At 40.7% G+C, this 23,901-nt stretch overlaps 3 protein-coding genes across 14 annotated transcripts; 2 read left to right on the top strand and 1 right to left on the bottom strand.

Annotated features, from left to right (window-relative positions):
- Window positions 1-3,888: 3,888 nt before the first annotated feature.
- Window positions 3,889-6,863, top strand: LOC120455790. Its single transcript, XM_039642247.2, has 4 exons — window positions 3,889-4,130; window positions 5,822-5,959; window positions 6,023-6,146; window positions 6,432-6,863. Exons 1-4 carry the CDS (start codon window positions 3,966-3,968, stop codon window positions 6,746-6,748), a joined length of 744 nt encoding a protein of 247 aa, XP_039498181.1. The 5' UTR covers window positions 3,889-3,965; the 3' UTR covers window positions 6,749-6,863.
- Window positions 6,864-7,146: 283 nt separating this feature from the next.
- On the top strand, window positions 7,147-16,102 carry LOC120456797 (casein kinase II subunit beta). Of its 10 annotated transcripts, none has more exons than XM_039643824.1 (7): window positions 7,147-7,290; window positions 8,043-8,118; window positions 8,385-8,487; window positions 8,564-8,755; window positions 9,415-9,604; window positions 9,701-9,782; window positions 14,561-16,102. In XM_039643824.1, the coding sequence occupies exons 2-7, from the start codon at window positions 8,047-8,049 to the stop codon at window positions 14,627-14,629; spliced, it is 708 nt and encodes a 235-aa protein (XP_039499758.1). In that variant the 5' UTR covers window positions 7,147-7,290; window positions 8,043-8,046; the 3' UTR covers window positions 14,630-16,102. The 10 variants fall into 10 exon arrangements, with proteins under 10 accessions (XP_039499758.1, XP_039499761.1, XP_039499755.1 ...); XM_039643827.1 differs by lacking the exon at window positions 7,147-7,290 and adding an exon at window positions 7,495-7,513; XM_039643821.1 differs by lacking the exon at window positions 7,147-7,290 and adding an exon at window positions 7,526-7,544.
- A 111-nt stretch (window positions 16,103-16,213) lies between these two features.
- LOC120456796 (endoplasmic reticulum chaperone BiP) lies at window positions 16,214-21,668 on the bottom strand. Of its 3 annotated transcripts, none has more exons than XM_039643820.2 (3): window positions 21,439-21,668; window positions 19,439-19,584; window positions 16,214-19,000 (listed from the first exon to the last, which is right to left on the bottom strand). In XM_039643820.2, the coding sequence occupies exons 2-3, from the start codon at window positions 19,561-19,563 to the stop codon at window positions 17,155-17,157; spliced, it is 1,971 nt and encodes a 656-aa protein (XP_039499754.1). In that variant the 5' UTR covers window positions 19,564-19,584; window positions 21,439-21,668; the 3' UTR covers window positions 16,214-17,154. The 3 variants fall into 3 exon arrangements, with proteins under 3 accessions (XP_039499754.1, XP_039499752.1, XP_039499753.1); XM_039643818.2 differs by lacking the exon at window positions 21,439-21,668 and adding an exon at window positions 20,867-21,022; XM_039643819.2 differs by lacking the exon at window positions 21,439-21,668 and adding an exon at window positions 19,843-19,941.
- Window positions 21,669-23,901: the final 2,233 nt, after the last annotated feature.

The following is a 23,901-nucleotide window of genomic DNA, read 5'->3' as shown; positions in this document are numbered from 1 at the left end:
GGAGTCTGGGGGAAGTCTGGGGAATCTGGGGAGTCTGTGAGCTCGGCCATTCGGACAGCTAGACAAACACACCCACTTTCCAAATGAAAACAAAATCGCGGACCACCAAATAGCAGCACGAAGTCGCCTCCATCCTCCTGTCCCCCCCCCCCCCCCACATTTTCCATTTCCATTTTGTTTATATTTCTGTACTCCATAGCCATAAAAAAAAAAACTAAAAAACGAACGAGTGTCTGAGTGCCGCAGACGACGATCGTGAAATATCGATGCTGAATGCGCCGCGCATGCGCAAACAAAACGGAACCCACTTGATGGGTTTATGTTGCTCCAACGACGGATGATGGATGGTGGCCATGGGAAGGGCACGCACAGACCCCAATCCCCACCCCAATCCCCAACGAAAATCCCCCTGCATACCCCTTAAATACCGCGCAGATTTTCCAGCATTTACGGACTTGTGTAGCTGCATAATTGAGTCGGTGGCCAGCGAAAACTAGCCATGATCCATGTGGCATCAAGTGCACTCCAAGTAATCCCACACTGGCTGGGAAAGCCACACGCACTCGAGTTCAGTTGGAGGAGCAGCTGATGGCCACCACTCCATGCCAGGCCAGTATCATGCAGAATCCGAGTGCAGCGTGGGCAAAAGTTGAGTTACTTGCAAAGGAAAAGATCTTAATAGCTTGGTTTAGATGCGAGAATGGGTTCAGATTGCAACTAATTGCAATGGAGTGGTCTCTTTCAGAAATAATCTAATAATAGAACATATAACTATATAATTTCATATAGATACATAGGATGTGTATAGTAGAATAAGTAGCATGTATTAATGTAAAGTTATATCTTTAAGATACGATATCTATATGGTGTATCTATAACATTGTTTTTTATAACTACAAATGGAACTCTACAACTAGTCGATGTCTTGGACTCCAAAGTATGTAAATATATATAAGTTTATATATAATGTATGTATATATTTGCAATAAAACGAGAAATTTGCCTATCGCGCTAATCAAGAAGGTCCATTGTCTTGGCAGCTGAAAGTTGTAGTGGCACCATAATCCAATCCATCGGCCTGCTCCCCAGTTCGGTATGCCATTAACGAACCCACCGGACGTGGACACCATCATCCACCAGCGTCCAGCTCAATTCAATTTCTGCGTTAACGTTTCTTACTTTTTTCTTTGTATTTTTCTACCAATTTTTTTTTGTTGCGTTTTATTTTTTACCATTTTATGTGTGGCTGTTGTTGCCGATTGCTTGGCAGGCTTCGCAGGCGGGCATCGATCAATTGCAAATAGAAAACAAATCTCCAATCAGCCGAATTGCTCCCACAGCTTGTCCATGGGCGGGGGATCGAAAAAAGGGGGGGGTTAGGTTAGCTGGATGGGTCATCAGCTCGGCTTGCGGGTGGTGGCCAATTGGCCGAAAAGAGACAGAAAACGCGATGCTGCGAAAGAAAGTGTTAAGACCAATTTGGAATATGCGCTGGTGAAATTTAAATCATTTTCAAATTTAATTACCGGCAAATAAACGTTTGACATTCCACACCGCACCGCGCCAGACATTCCGTCGACTGTCACCTGTAGCTCAAGCTTAAGCTGAAGCTCACCTGTGGATTCCGATTCCGGCTGCACAGATTTTGAGTTGCCCCACCTGTTGTTGCCCCCCATTCAGCTTTTTGGATGCCAACTCACATTCGCCGTCGGATTCAGATTCAGTTTCGGATGCGGATTCGGATTCGGGTTCGGATTCGGGTGTGGCACTCCCAGTGTGCGAGGCATTCCGATTCCGGCTGCAGACCCCCATTTATGTGGCCATTTCGGTTGGATGGATGGAATGGATGCGATGGATGGATGAGCGGCTGGCGTGTCCGAAAGATCTCAGCCAGAGTCGTTCATTGAGTAAGCTCGATGCGCAGCCGGATGAGCACACTGCGAAAAACTAGTGGGAGCAGTAAAAAGAAACAACATTTCAATAAACAACCAACTTAATAATTCGCAAAAAAGTTCTATAACCTCTTTATTAACCTTCAACTATTTAATACATAGTCTAATTCATTTTAAAATTACTCAAATTGGCTAATATATTTCCATATTTGTAGACATTTTATAGATTTCCTTGATATTTAGTTGATAAGGCTTCAAAATGGTTGCCCACATATGGGTTAAGGGTTTGTGGGAATGCTGGCCTACTTATTCGGTTTCTCTATCTTCGTACCTCCCCGCTGATCCTGCCCTTTATCCGCCCTTGATCTTGGTTTTCATTCATCCGCACGCACACACACATACATGCTCCAGTTAGGAAGAGCGAGAGCAGAGCGAATGGAAAGAGAGCGGGAGAGCGAAAGGAGTAGGCGACATTTCTTCGATTGCGCGCACTTGTTGCTTTAGTTCGTTTTCGTTTCATTTCGTTTCGCTGCCGCATTAAGAGCCGCTTTTCGCTTCGGTGCGTCTGCGATGGCGAAGGAGAGCGAAATGGAGGGGGGGAGGTGGCGGCGAAAGGTGGGAGAAAGGCGAGGGAAGGAGCTGCCGTAGAAGCCGGAACTGGCCGCTAACGCATCGCATCGCAACGCAATGCGGCGACGAAAGTTGCGCCGCTTTTTTGGGCTGGCCAACAAAAAACCAGACAACTCCAAAAGAAATGAGAGAAGCTACAAAAAAAAAAGCGATGCAAAAAGAAGCTATGCTTGCAGACGCAGGCGGAAGAAGAAGCGGCGGCGGCAAAAGTAGCAACCTTCGAGGATGTCCAGTTTCATTCCAGTCCGGTCGTGAAAATGCCGCGCAACTCGTTTCGCAATAAAGAGAAAGTGTCCAGCGGATCGCGCTGTTCGTTCTGGCGATCGTAAAGAATAAATTTGCTGGCTATTAAAATGTTTCCTGTTTCCACTCGCCGTTCACCGCACACCGCTCGCCACTTACCCTTCCCGCACACACTACCCCGAAAAATTCGCTCTCCGCGGCGAGAAAGTTGCCTGGAAATCTGGAAATCTGCATCCATGCGACAAGTGAAAACAAGATGCAGCCAAAAATACCTACCCCCCTTCCTCAGACTCTATATATTTCCATATACGTATATATATATAAATATATAATTATATATGTGTGTGCATTGGAAGGCGTTGACTGGACTTTACTGGCAAAACGGACGTTACAATTGATAAGAGCGACTAACTCACCCGCGCTCTTGGAAAGAGAGCAAGTGCATGGGAGCGGGGAGCGAGGGGAGAAGCAGTGGCGGCTGATTAAGTTCCAATATTAAAATGCTGGAAAGAGATGGCATCGCCGTGGAAACCCGCTAAACTTTCGGTGCTAGTGATTCCAGGAAGCAGTGGAAAGGTAGGTCAAACCATATCCTGGAATCATAAAGTTTCTATTTTTAATTAACAATTTAATTCTGTGTATTGTACTCAAATGGTAAGCCAACATGTAACATTCTCTCAACTCTAATCAACTCCTACATATAGCTAAAATCCAGCCAAGTGCTCAGTAATGTCGCATTTATTTCCAGCCACCCGATAATGACCCAGCCACAGCTATTCCCATAGAATTCTGTGGCAATAAGAAGGCGCCTTATCCGCAAAAACATCCGAATCCGTTGCGTTCCGATTTGTTCAGCACTCGGAAAAGCAAATCTCAACATTTGAGTTATACAAATAATTTGTTTTTCAAACATTTCATAATTCAAATGTTGTGTAAAACAAGAAATATTTGAGATTTATTCCATTACATTAAGATCCATACATTTAAGCAGCGCAATGATACTTAGCACTTACTTACCATTCCAAGACTTCTCTTCTAAATTTTCCAATATTTTTTTTACAGTGTTATTGCTGCTGGATGCTAATGTCGCATGTTGCTCGCGGAGATGGCGCAGTGCCATCGAAAACAGTGCCAGCTAAAAGCGCAACGGAGATCGAGCGTCTGAGACCGCCGGAAGATTGACGACAATAATCCGGAATAATGCCAGCGATCATGGGCAGGACTGGATCGCTCCTGCTGATCGCCGTGCTCATAATCATCCTGGATGCTTTACTCAGCCCGGTGGATGGCAATCTGTGGACACGACACAATAGCAATGCCTATCAAACCAGGAGGCGCTCAGGTCCCAGCAATCGGTGTCCCAAGGTATGTACTCCAGCCATTCCACCCACTCCCATCAAGGTCAACTAAGCACATAAATAAATATGCATGAGTGTAGTTCATAGTATGACTCATTCCTTTGCCCGCTAAGCAAAAAGCCCCTTATGAAATTCAAATTGCGACTGAAACCCTGTTATAACTAGAAAACATAATAGCATTTGTTTCAAAAACAACCGGATATTAAGGTCACCTGGCTAAATAGCAAAGCGAGTAGAACGGCAGACAGTCGAGGCGATCCATTGGATAGTCGGGCGCAGGTGCAGCTCTGGATGTACAGGTTACCGTCCCTGGTCACGTCCCGGGCCTCTCCTAACTGGATCACTTTCTTTGGCAACGCTCCGATTCGATTTCATTCTAAGCACAGCCGCCGGAGGAGGCGAGCATCTCAAATCCAAAACCAAGCCAAAAGCGAGTCAAGCCCAAAGACTCATCAATATGCCGGACATATTTCAAGTCGCTAGTGATGACACCATCTACTTAGCTGGCAAAAATAACTGTGTCTATAGCTGAACTTCCTCAACTGAAACGATTTTGTGGCTAAAAAGCTGAACTCTAACCTTCCAGATAGTGCAATGTAGTGATATAAAAGTAATAATAGATTTGTAATAGATTTATCTGTATCCTGCCTCACTGGGTAATCCATGCACGTTCCATCTCTAGCGAGTAGAATGAATGGGACATGAAGCGAGCGCAGAAAGAGGCAGGCAGAAGAAATGGGCTCACACCGATGCCAAAATCAATCACACTTTCTAAGTGGCTCAGACGTCGTCTGAGTCTCGCTGTCTTCTCTCCACTCCGCTCCTCTTCTCTTCTCTTCTCTGCTCTGCCCGCCCTCCCCCCCTGTTTTCTACGTCTGCATCTCCGTTGGCGGCGACAATTGCACTTTGATGCAGGTGCAGTTCGACAAATACTGCTACGAATACAAATACCGAAAAGCGAGCCAAAAGCCAGAAAACAATCAGCGAGAATAGACAAAAGACACGCACGTAGAGACCCGAAGAAAGAGACGGCGCGAGGACAGAGGCTAACGAGATGAGGGGGGGGGCCCAAGTGAAAAGGGGGGTGGTGGGAAAGCGGGGGGCGACACATGCGGTGCAATGCGCTTTTGAGGCGCATCAATCAGAGGCTGTCTTTCGTCTGAAACTCGCGTGTCTCCGTGTCTGCGCGTCGCGTCTTGCAAGACAGCGATAGAGATGGCAACAGCGGCGCAGAGAGAGAGAGAGACGGGCATAGTGACTTCTCAATGAAATGTCAGTAGTCAATCACGGTGACAGCGCTAACGGCTTTCGTCGTCTGTCGCTTCTTCAACTCTTTCACCAACCTGAAGTTTGTTTTGTTTTGTGGTCGCCAGGGCAAACAATGTAAATACATGCAGCTAGCCAACGGGAGGGGGGAGGGCGAGGGGGATTTCAGCCAAGAGTCATTTGTGGCCTAAGCGTTTATTGCGCTTATTTATTAGCAGCCTTGTCCTCACAAATGTCATACTAATGCTCCTACACTTAACTTTCCATACAAAAAACCTAAAACCTTTGGAAAACCTTCTAAATCTACTGCTAAGTAATTGAAATAAATATACATAAAGCTTTCAGGATCTGAAGAGGCTATAATGTTAACATTATAAAGATCACCTAACAATAGTATTATAAATTATTATGGTTATCAAATTTCCGTTACAGGTGGGCGCCATTAAAAACTTCGATTTGGAACGCATGATGGGCTGTTGGCACGTGGTTCAGTATTACGCATCCACAGAGGAACTTCCGGAATACGCGTGCATGCGCAGTCACTTCTCCTTCTCCAAAGAGGATCAACATGTGAGTGGCTGCAAGGATCTCCATACCCGTTACAAATAATTACTGGATTTCTAATTCAATTAGATAACGATGAACTTTAGCTACATATTCGCGGAGGATCCGCTGCGCGAGAAGCTGGTGGGCAACATCACCTGGATGATACCCAAATTCGAAGAGCCAGGACATTGGCAGCACACGGAGGACATATGTAAGTAAAGAAAAGGTTTTTCACAAGCAAATTTCAAACTAAAACGCTTTCCAAATTTTGTTGAAATATGTTATTACATTATATTATGGCAACTATTATGGCTAATAATGCCTATAATGCCATGTCATTTAGTGCCTAAAAGTATGCACCGGAATTTACTGATGGAATATTTAAGTGCATACTTTTAAGAGCAAAGTGTAATAAATTCGATCTGCCCGGGTTTAAGATATAATTAAACAGCATTTAAGTTTCTAAACGCATATAATAGAAGATACCCCCTTCCAGATGAGGGCATCTACAACACATACGTTTTGGACACGGATTACGATACCTGGGGCCTGGTGATGCACTGCGCCGAGAAAAAGAAGCAACCACGTTACCTGTCCGCACTGCTTTTGTCCCGGAAAACATCGCTGGCCGACAACGAGATCAGCTTCCTGCGCGGCAAGTTGCCGCAGGATATCGACACATCCTTTATGTTCGACATCGGCCAGGAATCGTGCGAAAACCTAATGGAATCCAGTCGTGACGATCCGCTGGCCTATGTGGTGAATGGAAACCAGAGAGCCAAGGAAATCTTCAAGATTGTCAATAAGCTGTGACAGTGAGCACATGCACATAAATATAGACGTATTATTAGTCTAAATAATCATCTAAGAAAAAAATATTATACCAAAAATCGATTTATTTTGTCGATAATAAAAATTTAAAAATTCACTTTCAAAACTTGCAACGTAGTGTGACCATACAACTGATACAAAATAATACCCAAAAGTAGTAGTAAGACCATCTTGCTATACGTAATCAGTAAATCGATAGATAAATAGTAAAACAGCCAACTAAATGCGGGTAATAAAACATGTTTAAGCACATGAATTTGTTTAACAAATAGTGCCACGTTATATTAGGTTAATTGCTTTCCTGAAACAGTGTTTTCAAGCGCGCAAGCCATACAAACCGATATATCGCTTAGCGATGACACGGCGTCACGGCGATTGGCAATCGCCTGCGGACAGCGCAGGACAGCGGTTATCGATAGTCGCGATTGCATACCTGGTACCATCGTCTTCGCTACAATATTTGCCTTTACCGGTTCAGCTGCATTGCAAAATTCAATCAATTTGCGTAATTATTAACAATTTAGGTGAGTGCTGGCCACTGGAAGACAGCCGCAGCGGAAATAATGCAGAAAAGCAAGTCGGTGTGCGTTGGATTGCGCTCATCAGTGTGAAGGCGTGCGTGTGTGCACGTCTCTATGTGCGCTTCCCTGTGTGTGTGTGTGTTTGTGTGTGTGGCCCCTGTATATGTGTCTCTTTTTTTTCTCAATTGTCACAGTGTGTGCTTCTTCTTGCTGCTCGGCACATTTTGTATGAGCGCTTGTCAATTGTCAAAATACGAGTATAAAAATTTATTTTTTTTGCCCCCTTCCCTTCATCCAAACGAACTGATCATCGAAAACTAGTAATATTATACAAGCAAGGAGAATCGCACGGAAAACCGAAAACAAAATCCTCAACAGCCAATCCAACCAAAAAAAAGGAAAAAAAAACGAAAAAAAGCGGAAAAAGAGAGTGTGGTGTGTGCGAGCAACAAGAAGCGGAGCCAAAAGGAAACGAAAAGAAAACGGGGGGCTGGGGAAACAAGAAAGTGGAAAAACTTTCGTCAAGTTTGCGTTCCATGGTATTTTAACAATAAATTCCGAACGCCAGCCCAATTACGCAAAATAATTCCCTTAATGTATGTAATAGTGCGTGAGCGTTTGTCTCAGTGTGCGTGCCATGATTGCATGTGTGTGTGTGTGCGGGTGTGCATGTGTGGTATGCGTGTGCAGGATAATTTGTCAGCAAGAAAAAGAAGAAAAGATGAATTAGCAACTCTATTCGCTTATCTTTGCAGCAAAATGAGCAGCTCCGAGGAAGTCTCCTGGGTCACCTGGTTCTGTGGACTTCGTGGCAATGAGTTCTTCTGCGAGGTGAGATATCTTCATCATCCATCAGCATCAAAGACGTTTTACCCGCGATAATCGCGTTATCTAAGCGCGCGCTATAAGTGCAACAATTGCAAAGTGCAGCCCTGAATCTCTGCCTATGCGTGTGTTACTCTGTGTGTGTGTGTGTGTGCCGCAAGGTGGGGCAATACTGTGCCCAACTGTACACACATGCAGATACCCCACGATATAGTAGATATATGGGGGCATAATCCAGAACACATCCTAATTGCATACGCTTTCGATTCCAGGTGGATGAGGACTACATACAGGATAAATTCAATTTAACTGGTTTAAATGAGCAGGTGCCCAACTATCGGCAAGCATTGGACATGATACTGGACTTGGAGCCGGGTAAGATCAGAATGGGATATTTCCCCCACCACCAAGATCCTAATGCATGTATCTAATGTGCCTTTTCAATCCGCAGAGGACGAGCTCGAGGACAATCCCCTGCAGTCCGACATGACCGAGCAGGCCGCCGAGATGCTCTATGGCCTCATACACGCCAGATATATACTAACAAATCGCGGCATCGCTCAAATGATCGAGAAATATCAAACTGGCGATTTCGGACATTGTCCACGTGTCTACTGTGAAAGTCAGCCCATGCTGCCATTGGGTGCGTAAGCAGATCCTTGATTAATTATTCTTACCAATTGCTCTACCTCACATAATATTAATCTTTCTGCTCGAAATTGATTATAATCTGGAAACAACATATCCACGAGCAACCTCGTGCTCCGTTCTCAAAACAGTTTCTACATTCTCAGAAAAGATGAAAGCGTTCATAATCATACATCTATTGCAATTCCCTGAATAGCAAATCCTTGGGGCTTTCCCAGGATATCTTAACGCGTTCTTAAGATCTCTGTGTTGTTTTCCATACTTAAATTACTGAAACAGAAATGCAATTACCTTCGCAAAGCTTCTCAATTGCCAGACGTAAATAAATAAATCATTCCCGAAACTTCCTCACACGTCGTTATCGATCAAATTAGACAATGCTGAATCAAATTCACAAATGCAAGATAAGATTTCAATTTGTAATAAACAAACTGCCCCATAACGCAATCTTGTGCAATAGACGTGCCTTGTAAACATTTCTGCAAATGCGATTGGCAACCTATTTAAATTTCTAGAGCTTAAATGATTATTATTGTTGCCATGTTCAGTTAAATCAATTTAGATACGTATGTGCCAGATTCTCACAAACAATTCACTAGATCTTAGATCTTTAAGTTGCTCTGCCACTGCTCTAATACTCTTGTTAATCCTCAGGTCTGTCGGACATCCCCGGCGAGGCAATGGTGAAGACCTATTGCCCCAAGTGCATTGACGTGTACACACCAAAATCGTCGCGCCACCACCACACCGATGGCGCCTATTTCGGCACTGGATTTCCACACATGCTCTTCATGGTGCATCCCGAATATCGTCCCAAGCGTCCTACTAATCAGTTTGTTCCAAGGTGAGTTTTATGCCGCTTACTTTAGACACACAAATTGTTGACATTCTCTATATTTCACGTATCCAACACGACGACAACTTGAACAACAACAAATAGGCTGTATGGCTTTAAAATACACAGCTTAGCTTATCAAATTCAGCTGCAGGCAGCAGCCAATTTTAAAATGCCACTACGAGCGGTAAATTTAAAACTTAATAACTAGCTATTAGTGTCCTATCCACCGTTTACCTCACTCCCTCATCTTTTTTGTTGTATTTTATTTTGGAATCTAAAAATCTATATATTGACTAAAAACCAAAAAAAAAAAAAAAAACACCACCTAAGGATCATTCAACTAAGCATATAAATATATTATATCTTTTTTTATTTGTTTTCTCTCCCCACACATACAAAACCACCAAACCAACCACCACCACCACACAAAAAACCAAATCAAATCAAACATCCATAAAATCCGATTGACAACCTGAACCTGAATATGATTATGAATCGAAACATGTCTCTGCCTGTCTGAACAAAACAAAACAAACAAAAAATCAAACCTATCGATCTACAATCGATCGTTCCAATCGATCGATTCTTAACATTGGGTGTAGAAAAACTAATTAAATAAATCCACCAACAACAACAACAAATACTACAACACAAACACATACGCGCACGAACACAACAACAACAACAAAAAACAACAAACAATCCATTCAACTGCATGTAAACCAAACAAAAACAAAAATCGAAATGTTAGTTTACAACGGGAAGACCGATAGACAGCAACACACAACAACAACAACAACCACAACCACACTGAGAGACGGAGAGAGAGACAACTGTATTGAGGTTTTTTAACGCTAGGAGCAAAGTTTCATTTATATAAATATAAAAACTAAAAAACAACACAAAAAACAAAAACAAACTGCGTTTATATTTAAAAAGAGAAGAGAAACAAAATAAGAGAAATCAAACATTCAACAGAAGAAATTGTATAACAAAACGAAATATGTAGACGAAAGGACACACAGACACACGCCGATTCATTTAGAGCACACACTCGAAACATGTGGAAACCTCATGCTATTTTGATTTTTATTTAAATCACTGCAACTTCTTATTAATCTAATCTTCATGCAAACATTCAGCAACATGTATTAAGTTAGCTTTTAGTATTACCGCTGAGCAGGAAATCCTTCGCATTGAAGTTTAAGTTCAAGTACTATACAAGCATAACTCTCAAATACACACACACAAACATCCACACACACGCGCTTATATATATTATTTGCTTTAGTCAATTAACCAATTACATATGTGTTTTTACCTGTTCGTTTCGTCACTTTTGATGTATGTATGTTTATGTGTGACATTTTACAACACTGGCGGTGCAACACTTGACCAAAAACAAAAGAAGGAAAGAAAACAAAAGAGACTCGAATTAGACAGAGAAAAAAGAGAGTGTGTGAGAGAGAGAGACAGAGAGAGTTAGAGGTATAGCGATAGGTAAGAAGAAAGTAATTTAAAGTAGAGAAAACAACGATATAAGCAACATAGTACTTCCAAATAATAAAGAACACAAATAACGATCACCATTTATGTAAACGACAACGCAAATAAAACCCTGTATAAATCCCATAGAGCCGACCAAAACCGTGAAGATCCCCAACCTAGTGGCAGCCAAGATAATTAAAGAAGAAGTTAACGAAACCCCAACTCCCTCAAAGAAGTAGCCGCAAAATCAATGAAATCAACAAGAACATCCAGTACAGTCATCCCCATCCATACACCCACCACCCACCCACCCACTGACTCGCACACACACAGACGCACAATCACACATAGATACCGAAATCAAACCCCCATCCCTCACTTAACACCCACAATCACAACAAAACACACAGAATGAAAACAAATGAAGAAAAGCCACCACTTGGAAGATAAGGATGTGGATCGAAGAAGAGGAAGAAGTATGGCATCTGGACTCGAGCAACAAACCGAACGTATCAAGCCCCAAAAAGCCCAATTAGACACACACACACAATCAAACAAACAAATACATGCACACCCACACATACACTCATGAGCATGCACGGACAAGCAGACAGCAAAAAGCAAAAGAATGGCAAAAGGATCCTTTTTTCATGATGTACACACACTGTAATCCAAGCGAATGTTGCGGCAAGTGTTGCCTTATCGTTCCCAGAAGCAATAACTAACTTGTGGCAGTGTTCAACAATCAATCAAAAACACAATAAGAAAAACAAATGAAAAAATAAATCGAAAAGCGAAGCCAGCATTAAAATTCATTGCAGATTGTGTGTGTTCAGTAAAGTAAAAAACAAGAGAAAAAAAAATTACAAAAGATGCAAAAACGTACATAATACATACATATATAGCTTTGGCTTTGTTCCAGTTGTAGCGGCATTAATCGGTATAGTTTAGTTTTTTAAGGGTCCAAAATTGGAATCTTTTCCTTTTCTAATTCTACTGAATTCAACTTGCCCTTCCCCTTGTTGTTCTTTTTTTTTCCAATTCTTAACTCTAAACGTATTGTATGTAGTTGCAAGAGCATTTTCGCCCAATTGTAATAATGTAGAGAATTGCATTTCTTCTGCCAAAACGAATTAATTCAATTTGTTTTTTTTTTATGTTGTTAAGATCAATATGAATATTTGCGTAATTAGGAAGAACGCAAAACAAAACAAAACAAAACACACAAACAATAAAACGAGAAGTGAAGAACGTTTTTTAAGAAAATTAGAAATAAAGTATAAATATATATATATATATATGAAAAACTATATAGAGATCGATAGAAAGGCCGAGGACCGTTGATAAGTTAATCTGAGAGTGTGCAGAAAACTGTTTACAATTAATTGATGAGAAAATAAAACGAAACGAGAAATGAAAATAATGGAGAACAAAAGTAATAATAACAATAACTAAAATAAAAACGAAACTGATATTTAATACAAAAACGCAGTCTATCATTTCGCGCCACTTTGAATTCGAGTATTTGAGCATTTCCTCATTTGAACGCCTCACAATCGCAAGAAAATATTATTATATTATTTTTGAAAATCTTTTCTTCTTATTCCTTACATAAAGAGGATTCGATTGGTCATGATAATTAGCTTGAAAGAAACATAAGGAAATCTGCCGCTTGCGTCTTTCGTGTCCCTTAAAGATTTGTAAAATATGTCACCGCAGTGTTTTATGTTCCATGTGCCCACGGCATCCTGGGTATTTTCGTATAGCATTTTAATTTGATTTCACTTTTCCATATGCTTCGCTTTTTGCACCTCCTCAAGGACTATATTGCACTCTGTCAGGAGATCCTGAGTCGTCCTGATCCCGAGGCCGAGGCCGAGTGATCGTCGTTGTTCCATTTTCCACAGACGAACTTCTCTAGCTCGCCCACAAATATTATATTTCGAGAGATATTGATTAAATATTTTGTATGCTAACTTAAAAAAAAAAAACTAAAAAAGAATTCTGTTTGACAGTTTTTTATGTAAAGTTGCCAGTTGTTTTTAGTGATTGAAAAAAGAGTTCAAATAGATTTAATTTTAGCTTTGCCAGTTCGAAGAGATTGTAAGCTTAACTCGAATCAAATTGAGTTGGAGAAGTTCTACTGCGATTATTTCTCGATCCTTTCACCCACAACGACGATGCACTGCTACATGTAACCGGTGCTGACAAAACCTGGCTGCTGCAGCACCCGCCTGATCTATTTTAATTTATATATCCCCCTCCAGAAATTACCTGCTTAGCGGCCGATCCTAATGCGAATGTGAAACGAATACGGCAACGAACATTGAATGATGTGAACAAATAAATATGCTAAATTTATACATTATTGGTTTATTTTTATTAATAACTTAAATGGGCCCAATCATGCACCTCACTCGACACACCCATACACATACAAATGTTTGGAACTGCTTGCTTCTCCATTTCCATGGAAAACACCCCGTAACCCCCGAAATTCACTGGCCCTACTTACAACTCACACCTGGATAGGCGCAAACTCTAGAGATTTAATAATTTTATTTCGAAATTAATTTATTATTCCAGTGCTTGTAGCTGGTCTTATTTGGTTCACTTAAAATGTACTTTTTGAAGCATACTTTTCAGCACTTTTTCTTTAAAAGCTTCCAGGTGCATTTAAAAAGTACTTTAAAAAGACTTTATTTAAACCAATTTTCGTTGCTTTTAAATAATTTAAGTCTCTAGAGATTTCGAGAGTACCACAGCAATTAGGGGAAAAAACAACACAATTGGAACATTAATTGAAAAGAGAACACAGAGACGCAGAGACACACACATAATGAAGATTACTCAGAATTTGGAGATTTAGAAGGACATTCATATCACCGCTCCGTTCCCCCGGATTTCCCATGGAACTTTTCCGTTGGCTCGGCCAACTCATTTGGTATAGACATTCACGGTTCAGATCAATATCCTGAAGCCATTTCCATACCATTATAATCTCAAATCGTTTTCCCATTTCGAAATAAAGATGTCACTCTTAATGCAATTATCTATAACATTCAAATACAAATCCAAATCTGAAGAACAACTTTTTTAAATTGAAGTTCATAATTTTTAATTTTGCATTCGAATTAACTTTCCCCAAACCTGTAGATACTAAAACAATTTTACCGTTTCGATCAAGCATATATAAAAATTTACAAAGTTTTATTTGTGAGCTTGCACTAATTTTAATTCTGCCGAAATTGGAAAGACGGTTGTATTTACACCAACTTATTCCCACAATTGATTGAATTGATAATTGATGTGTGTGTTTCTCTTTTCTCTTCCGCTTTCTTTTTCTACTTTCTGCTCTCTTCCACGTTTTTACCCGTACGTGTGCGTTTTCTTATCATTTGTTTTTCCAACAAAACAACAATTCGCTATGATATGATACGATTTGATAATGGCAATTCGCTGATCCCCGTGCAGCAACGTGGTCAGCCGCCCAAGGACGAAGAGCCTGAGAATAATGCCGATACGGTCCCCAAGCGCCTCTAAGCGCAAGCAGTGCATCCAAGCAGTGCAGCCAAGCAGTCCAGCAGCCGATACACTCAGTCACACACACACACACACCTGAAGACAGACACAGATACAGATATACACACACAAACACAGGGCGGCCCACACTGAGGAAAAGAATTTGGAGATAGACAGGAAGGACCAACATCAAAATCTTCAACGCTGGATTAAAAAACAACAGCAAATCACCCGTTAAACACATACAGACATACACACACACACAGTCAGCTCCTGTTCGAAAAAAGAAGGAAAGTAGGATCTGGTGCAGTGTGTTCAGAGTTTTGAACGCAAAGGTAAAAATGAATCTAATAACCAGTGCAAAATTGGATAATGTATTATTATTCCATTGTTTTATAGTTTTTGGTCCTTAAATAATTTTAAGACATGTGTTTTTTTCCTATTAACTATTCGCGTGCATCAAATGTGCTACTTTCAAACTATTTATACTTGTATTTTAAATATTTGAAATTGTGTTTGAGAATTTTTGAAAATGGTTCCCGAATCGACAGTTATTAGATTACTTTTTACTCTGGTCACACTGAACAGGTGTCGTCAACTATATTCTTTGCATTTTATTTATTAAGTGAAATGAAAGGGGCTAAACCGATTTAGATATATAGTATCTTTAAAATATTTAGTCATGTGGCCGTATACCCACCTTTGTTCCCTCATTTCAAAATCCTCCCCCGTCCCGCCCGCAAAGAGCCCAATTCGATATCGAATCGCCCAGCCTGTTTGCTTCCTCTTCAAAGCGTACTACTTCAAGAACTTGCACATGTCGAAAGCGGAATGCGGAAAATCTACAACAACAATAAGAACAGAAAACAAAAACCCAAAACTGAACGTGAGCCGAATTCAAATGCGAAATCGTTCGGCGTTCCCTTTTTTCGAAATCTGAGAGTGCATATACTTATATAGAAATACATATACATATAACATATAAACAATATACCGTTAGCTTATTTATATATGTACACACACATACAAAACATACACACACATACATAGACACATGCAGACCTGTTCCCAAATTCGAATCGGGTTTAAATTGAGCGAAACCGGAAATTAAAACGAAGCCAAGAAATTGAAAAGTTCTTCGATTGAGTCAAAATCGCCGCTCTTTCGAGTTCGTTGGATTCAAGATCGAATACGAAATTGGGAACAGAACTGATATTTAACACAAACAAGAACAACAAACAAAACAAAACTAAACAAAACGGAAACAAACAAAATATTTTATGTATTTTTTTAATGTATTTAAGAATAATTAAGATTAAAAGAAACAAAAAACGAGAGAAAGCAGTTGGCGTAAGATGATAATGCAGTTATCGCAGGAATTACATATATAGCAAAAAGCAGAGATAAGGTTAATATGTTGCGCAAGGAAATGAGATAAATAATGAGATGATGAATTTCGATGCCAGCGAATGGGGAGAAAACAATAAAGATGAAGAAAAACGACAAATATTGTTATTTATTTTTGGAAATACCCATTATCTTTATCTTTAGCGAAGGAACACAGAAGACCCATTTATATTCTCTTGCCCAATTAAAAAACACAGATTTAATTTTTTCCATTTTTTTTTATTTTATTTTTAAATAAATTAGAAAATTCTTCGTAAAATCGAAGAACCCATTTATGAAGCCTGGCCCGATGGTGTTAGCCGCAGCTTTCTAGTGGTTTCCTTATGATTTTGTGGTTTATCTCTTGCTCTTTTGCCATTTGCATTCTCATCGACCTATTCTCCGCACGACCCGCAGCTCCCTGTGCTCCTCTCCCTTCTATATCTCATCAATATAGCCCGATTTGCCGACATATTCGCATTGCTATACAGTTATCAGATATCAGTGCCAATATGCCCGTGGAATTCGGACCATTACTCGCTTATACATATAACATTTGTCTGTTTTGTTTGTTTTGTTTGTTGCTTCCGCTTTACATATCCGTAGGCTAACGCTAACCTATTGATTTGCGACGCCTCGGGGATTTCGGGGCTTACAGTCGTCACAGTTATGTGTATAGATATATAAAAAAAATTTACAGTTTTACATAATTATGCAGCTAACGTGTGGGAAGTGGGCGGAAGGGCGTGAGAATTGCGAGGAACACTCGAATAAATCGTTATTACATTTCTCATATTTTTTGCCGACAAAAAAATACTTTAAGTTAAAGTGTAGAAAAAAAAAATGTATAAAAAAAGGATTGTGTTTTTTTCTTTTTGTTTTGTTTTCACGTTTTTCTAATGGATTTCTTTCTGGAAAGTTTGCCTTAAAGGTCGAATGGATGGGGGATGGCTGCTGAGGGCTGTAAAGTAGTATTATCTTTTGTTGTTGTGATCTCTGCTATATCTTCCTCTTATTCTTCTTCTTGTTGATGTTGTTGTTGTGGCTACTGCGTTTGCAATTAAGTTAAAATTGTTTTTTCAGTCTGAATTCCAACACTATGATCTCGAATGGATGCGGGCTGGGCTGTGTGTATGTTATGTTGAGGAGGGGTGGCCATCTTACAGCTCGTCCTTGAGATCGGCATCATCGCCGCCCTCTGGAGGAGGAGCACCGCCAGCACCCTGGTACAGCTTAGCGATCACGGGCTGAACGATGGCCTCCAGATCCTTCTTCTGCTTCTTGTACTCCTCGGGATCGGCATCGGGATTCTGTTCCAGCCACTTGATCGACTCATCGATGGCCGACTCCAGCTTGGTCTTCTCCTCGTCGCTCAGCTTGGCGCCCAGCTTGTCCTTGTCGCCGATCTGGTTCTTCAGACTGTAGGCATACGACTCCAGTTCGTTGCGCGACTCGACACGCTCCTTCAGCTTCTTGTCCTCATCGGCGAACTTTTCAGCATCGTGGATCATGCGATCGATGTCCTCGGGCGTCAGGCGGTTCTGGTCGTTGGTGATGACGATCTTTTCCTTGTTACCGGTACCCTTGTCCTCGGCACTGACCTGCAGGATGCCGTTGGCGTCGATCTCGAACGAAACCTCAATCTGGGGAATGCCACGGGGTGCTGGTGGAATGCCAGTCAGATCGAATTTGCCCAACAGATGGTTGTCCTTGGTCATGGGACGCTCGCCCTCGTACACCTGGATGGTGACAGTGTGCTGGTTATCGGAGGCAGTGGAGAACACCTGCGACTTCTTGGTGGGGATGACGGTGTTACGGGGAATCAGCTTGGTCATCACACCGCCGACGGTCTCAATACCCATGGTCAGTGGGTTCACATCGAGCAGCACAATAGCATCGGTATCTTGTTCGCCAGAGAGCACGCCAGCCTGCACAGCAGCACCGTAGGCCACAGCCTCATCGGGATTGATGCCTCGGGATGGTTCCTTGCCGCCGAAGAAGTCCTTGACCAGCTGCTGTACCTTGGGGATACGAGTGGAGCCACCGACCAGCACAATCTCGTGCACGTCCTTCTTGTTCATGTCAGCATCCTCGAGCACCTTCTGCACTGGCTTCAGGGTGGAACGGAACAGATCCAGGTTGAGCTCCTCGAACTTGGCACGGGTCAGGGTCTCGGAGAAGTCATCGCCCTCGAAGAAGGATTCAATTTCGATGCGCACCTGGTGGGAACCAGACAGGGCACGCTTGGCCTTCTCAACCTCACGACGCAGCTTCTGAACAGCACGGTTGTCCTTGCGAATGTCCTTGCCCTTCTTCTTCTTGTACAGCTTGATGAAGTGATCCATCACACGCTGATCGAAGTCCTCACCTCCCAAATGAGTATCACCGTTGGTGGCCACCACCTCGAACACTCCGTTATCGATGGTCAGCAGGGAGACATCGAAGGTACCGCCGCCCAAATCGAACACAAGCACGTTCTTCTCGCCCTCCTTCTTGTCCAGACCGTAGGCAATAGCAGCAGCAGTGGGTTCGTTGATGATGCGCATCACCTGCAGACCGGCAATCACACCAGCATCCTTGGTAGCCTGACGCTGGGCATCGTTGAAGTAGGCTGGTACGGTGACGACGGCATGGGTGACCTTCTTGCCCAGATAGGCCTCAGCGGTTTCCTTCATCTTGCCCAGAACCATGGCGGAGATCTCCTCGGGTGCGAAGACCTTGGCGCCCTGCGACGTGTCAACGCTGATATGGGGCTTCGAGTTCTTCTCGACAACCTTGAAGGGGAAGAACTTGATGTCGTGCTGCACATTGGTGTCGGACCACTCGCGGCCGATCAGACGCTTGGCATCGAAGACCGTGTTCTCGGGATTTGTGGTCAACTGATTCTTGGCGGCATCTCCAATGAGACGCTCACCGTCAGCGGTGAAAGCGACGTAGGATGGAGTGATGCGGTTACCCTGATCGTTGGCGATGATCTCAACGCGTCCATTCTTGTACACACCAACGCTGTAAGGAGAATATGGGGGAGAAATACTTAGATTAGTACCGAATCGTAAATTGAAAGTTTAAAGTTGCCCAGTGGTTGCGATACACGTCTACACGTGTGAGTAAATTTGAACTTGAATCTCTAACTACAGCGAAAATTACTTATTATAATGCGCACGTGGAAGTATGTCAGCTAAAATTACAAGTATAAGTGCATAGATAAAGTCCAGTTTCTTAACAACTTATACAATCGTAAGTAATTTTTAAGGGCATTTCAACTTTACAAAATCTAAAATTGTTAATTTTACTATGACTTGTAATAAAAGAACACGTCCCAATTAACGCAAGAGTATTTGGTTTAAAAAAAAAAAAAACTCTAGAATTTATGACCACTGTATAGTTTATGATCTAGATATTTCAAGGGGATTTGATATCAATGGAAGAGCAGGTCTAACTTACCAAGAATACGTGGTGCCCAAATCAATGCCGATCACTGTGCCCAGCTCCTTGTCCTTCTCCTTCTTTTCCTCGCCCAGCGAGAGGCCAACGAAGGCCACGACAGCCAGTAATATGCATAACCTCATATTGAAGATCTCTCAGGAAAACTGCAAATAAAAAAGGGATAATGTTAATTTTTGCCCAATTATTTCAAGCTCGGCTTTTTGTACACGTCAACACAATCACACGCAGACACACACACAAACATCTATAGGCACAGTATTCTTTCTCCCTCTCACATTCGGCGAGAGAACCACTACTGATGACGTCGGCCAGATTGTCAACTGTCAACATATACCGTTAGCTGTGCCACTTTGGCAACCTTATTCTTTTAACCACAATTCTACGATTATAAGTACCAATACCTTTTCTTTAAGTCAAGATCAGTTGAAAAACACGTCTACTCCAATGGCTAACTGCCCGGCAACTGCTAAGCGGTGCGCTCATCTCTGTTCTGCTGACATTGACCGACGTCGACGTCACCGGAAAGCGAGAGAAGGAGAGAGAGAGAGAGAGAGCGCGTGAAAGAGCAGCCAAATTTGTATACGTGTAACATTTTTCTGGTTCTTTCTTTGGACAAGAGGGCGACTGCTGCCGGCGAGAGAGCGGCCAAATAACTGGTTTAATTCTTTTCGTACTTCCACGCACTCGGAGAAAGTCCCCCTCCCCACGCACAATTCTAGAAGGAAAGCTGGCTTTGCACAGCTGTTTGTAGCTTAACCACTTAGGTATTTTATTCTTTTGTTACTATGCCGCACTGACGTGTACTTTGCGACCAGCGCCAAAAGGCACTGAGAGAGAGAGAGAGAGAGCAAAGCGATGAGCTTATAAATCTGCCAAATAAATGACGTGTACCAAGCGGATTGAGCGCACACACACGCATACAGATAACCCTACTCCCACTCACACAGACGCCTAAGTGCGCAAGCGCTTTGCGGTCTTTCAAAAAAAAAAAAGAAGTGCATGCTAAATTAACCGTAAATTACTGTAAGAAGACAACAATAACTTCACCTATGTAAATTCAAACTTAAGATGTAAAAAACTAACACAAAGGAGCAGACAAAGTTCATTCACCGAACTTGTCATTTGCATATTAACTAAGTCGTGCGTCACGACCACCACGTCATTGGTTGGCCTTTATTGGATGCAACTATAAAAGAACATAAATTCACACGTTTCTATTTTTTTTTTTGGGCACGTGCTGGCAAACTTTTTGTGGCAGACCCCTTTTACTTTTGCCAACATGGCGACCGTAAAGTTGTAGTGTATTGGTGTTCCTCTTAGCTTCCCGTTCTTTTACAAATATTCTGGCAGTGCCTGTGCACTTTGCAACTATGGTTGCTAACGTTTAGCTTGTATTTATGCCTTTTTTTTGTAACTAACACTTACACTTATCGCTGAGCGGATAACAATTTCGGATTTGTTTCGATTTAATGTGCTTTCTCGACGCTTCAAACTGAACTGACAGAGCCGTAGAATATGTGGCTGCTGCTTTTCTGACTTTTTTGCCGGCGCTTTCTACGCACGCACACAGTTACACGCTGCGGCACACACACACACGTGCAACTCTGGGGCCGAAAAGACACGTCAGTGGTAGATCAGTGTTGAAAAGCGTGCGTTTGTTGTCCAACGAATAACCGTTTTTTGAATATATTTATTGATTTCTAAACACTATATTTGTGTTACTTTTATCAATGTCAAGTTGATTTTAAGGTATTTTGGCTATGTGTAAATAATATATTTACTGTTACGAAGCAAATGTTTTATATTATTCTTTCTATTAACACCTTTCTGTCAGTTCAATTAAAAGCTGAATAGTTGGCTCAACTTTGTTATAAAAAAAAAAAACTATCCAAGCCAGTTAATTTCTTGACACACACAACAATAACATATTAAAAAAAATAAACATATCTGAATATACACTTATAAAACAGTTTATAATATCCTTTTCATATACTTACATTTTCTAACTAAAACTATTAAAAAAAATTCACTTATTTAGGTAATTGTCACTTTTTGTCACAGAAGTATAAGTCTTTGTTGTTTTTTGGCTTGGTTTTAATTGATCTAATGGGAATGTAACGATTTCTTGTTTATATTTGCGGTCACAGCGCGTTACGTTGTTCTTGGGATAATAAATTGTATTTAATAATTCGCGTTTCTCTTTTGCTGTGCTGTTATTCCTTGTACTTTTGTTTTGAAACTGATTTTCGCTCTCTGCTTTCCGGCTATTTATTGCTCCTCGCTCCCACGTACCACTGACGTGTCGATGAATTTACTTTTCTAGAAACATCGATAGGCATCTAGCAATCGAATAAGTCGAACAAATATCACGTTAGACAAAAATTCTTAGTAGATAAAGGTGTTGAGCATATTTTCTGATTTATTATTTATTTTAATTAAGACTAATAGACTAATATCATAAATATTAAAGTGTAAATAATCAATATTAAATTAAAATAATATATTTTTTGTATGATTATAACTGTTTTTAACTATCCTTTTTTTTTTAATAATAATAGTTTCGTTTATATAAAACTACATTAATATTTATTCAATACATTAAATGCAATTTTAAACGATAATTCTCTTAGCATGTTCCACCTCTAGCACTGACGTGTCGCAGGCGTAGCGGTACCGCCCACTAATGCCAACTCTCTCTTTCTGAGCTTTCCACTATTTGTTTACCCAAACATTTGCGGTGCGGAGAGAGTGCGATGTTTGGCCCTCTTTTTTTTTCTATTTTGGTGTTTGGTTTGTCTGATGCAAATGTGCGTTTGCCTTAAGTAACGCAAGCAACGAACACTGACGTGTACATTGCCCCAGGTTTACCGTTATGCTTCCAGCTGAATCTGGACGTTTGCCGTTACTTTAAGTGGGGCGTAATTACTGACAACTTCCTGCGTCTAAAAAACTTCTCATTCCAATATTTAAAGTTATAATTCATGCATGCTTTAAGAATCTTATTACTGTAAGCAGATATTTACATTACAAATTCTAATTCAGTTTGTTTAGTTTCAAAATGTTTTTTAATATTGTAAGAATACGATCTACTGAACCAACAATATTTGAAGTAAATAAGAAAGATCTATTTAACGATATCTAAAAATAACAACTAATACCTTATGTTTTTTGTGAGTAATGAGTAATGTATTAAAACTTATTTTCCATTTTGAAAGTGTTAATGTGAAATATAGTAATATACGCTTTCATTTATGGAACATGTATAATTTAATCAAATATATATACAAAATCAAATATCCCCTGAAATTATCTAGAATTCTATATATAAATGGGAATAATCGGCTATTTTGAATTTCACATAGGAACTCTTGATTTTTGCAACACTTCCCAGAACTTTAATTAATTAAAATAAATCATGTTTCGGTTTTATCTGAAATGCCGAACATTATAGAAACTTATGTTGGACCAGCACACCCCAAATATTGATTAAAACATGTTTCGAAAATATCATGACTAATAACTGGGTTGATTCACATGGTATATTCTCCGAATGAGTCGAAAATACCACGATTGTCTGGCAATTTCCAGGCATATCCCCGATCTTCATTCCAAATGATAATTTCCATAAATTAAACCTCTGCCGATAAGACCATATATACATATATAGCATATTTATAGCGAGTGCTTGACCGTTCCGCAGTACTTATCAGTTCGCATCCGCCCGAGAATAAAAAACACCCACTTTTTAGTTTTCTTTTGGTTTTTTTTTTTTTTTGTTTTTTTGTCGATTTTTGTAATGACACTCATTCAATATCAATATATTTTCATAACAATACATAATAGCATGTAATAATCTTTTTATCATCTCCCCGCTCAGCGCCCCATCGATATCGTACCGTACTTTACATTAAAAAAGTATACGTTGACCAAATTCTGGTGTGAAATCCAGCCAAAATAGTTTTCTTTCTGTCGCAGATTGTGCAGGAAAAACTATGGACAGTTGAACTCTAAGCAACACATTCAATAATCTCTATTCGGTAATTTCCATATCTATTAAAACAAACTAAAAAAAAATATAATTGATGATACAATCTAGGTTCTTTATGGCGAATTTGCTACACTCGGATAATGGGTAATGAAAATAATGGTCGACGTGGTCGAAGAATAGGCCACATCATCTGCACTCCACAATAATTAAAGCTTAACGACAATATAAACATCAATTGCTTTACAATGCTGTCGTTTCTCTGGGTTTTTGTTTTGTTTTGGTCAAAAGTTTGTGGCTATTTGAAAAAGTGAACTAAAATCGCTAAGATGTATATGTTTCACACATATATATATATATAAAAAGTCGGAGCATAAAGAAAAGCACATCGAAAAACGATTAATAGTTAATAGTTTGTATAAGAGTATAGTTACAGCTTTCTTTTTTGCTTTTGGGCAATAGAGTGCACAAAATT

This window comes from Drosophila santomea, chromosome X, assembly GCF_016746245.2.
Source record: "Drosophila santomea strain STO CAGO 1482 chromosome X, Prin_Dsan_1.1, whole genome shotgun sequence".
Lineage (NCBI taxonomy): Eukaryota > Metazoa > Arthropoda > Insecta > Diptera > Drosophilidae > Drosophila > Drosophila santomea.
The sequence above is the reverse complement of the archived record's forward strand: the minus strand, read 5'-3'. Positions and strand labels throughout refer to the sequence as shown.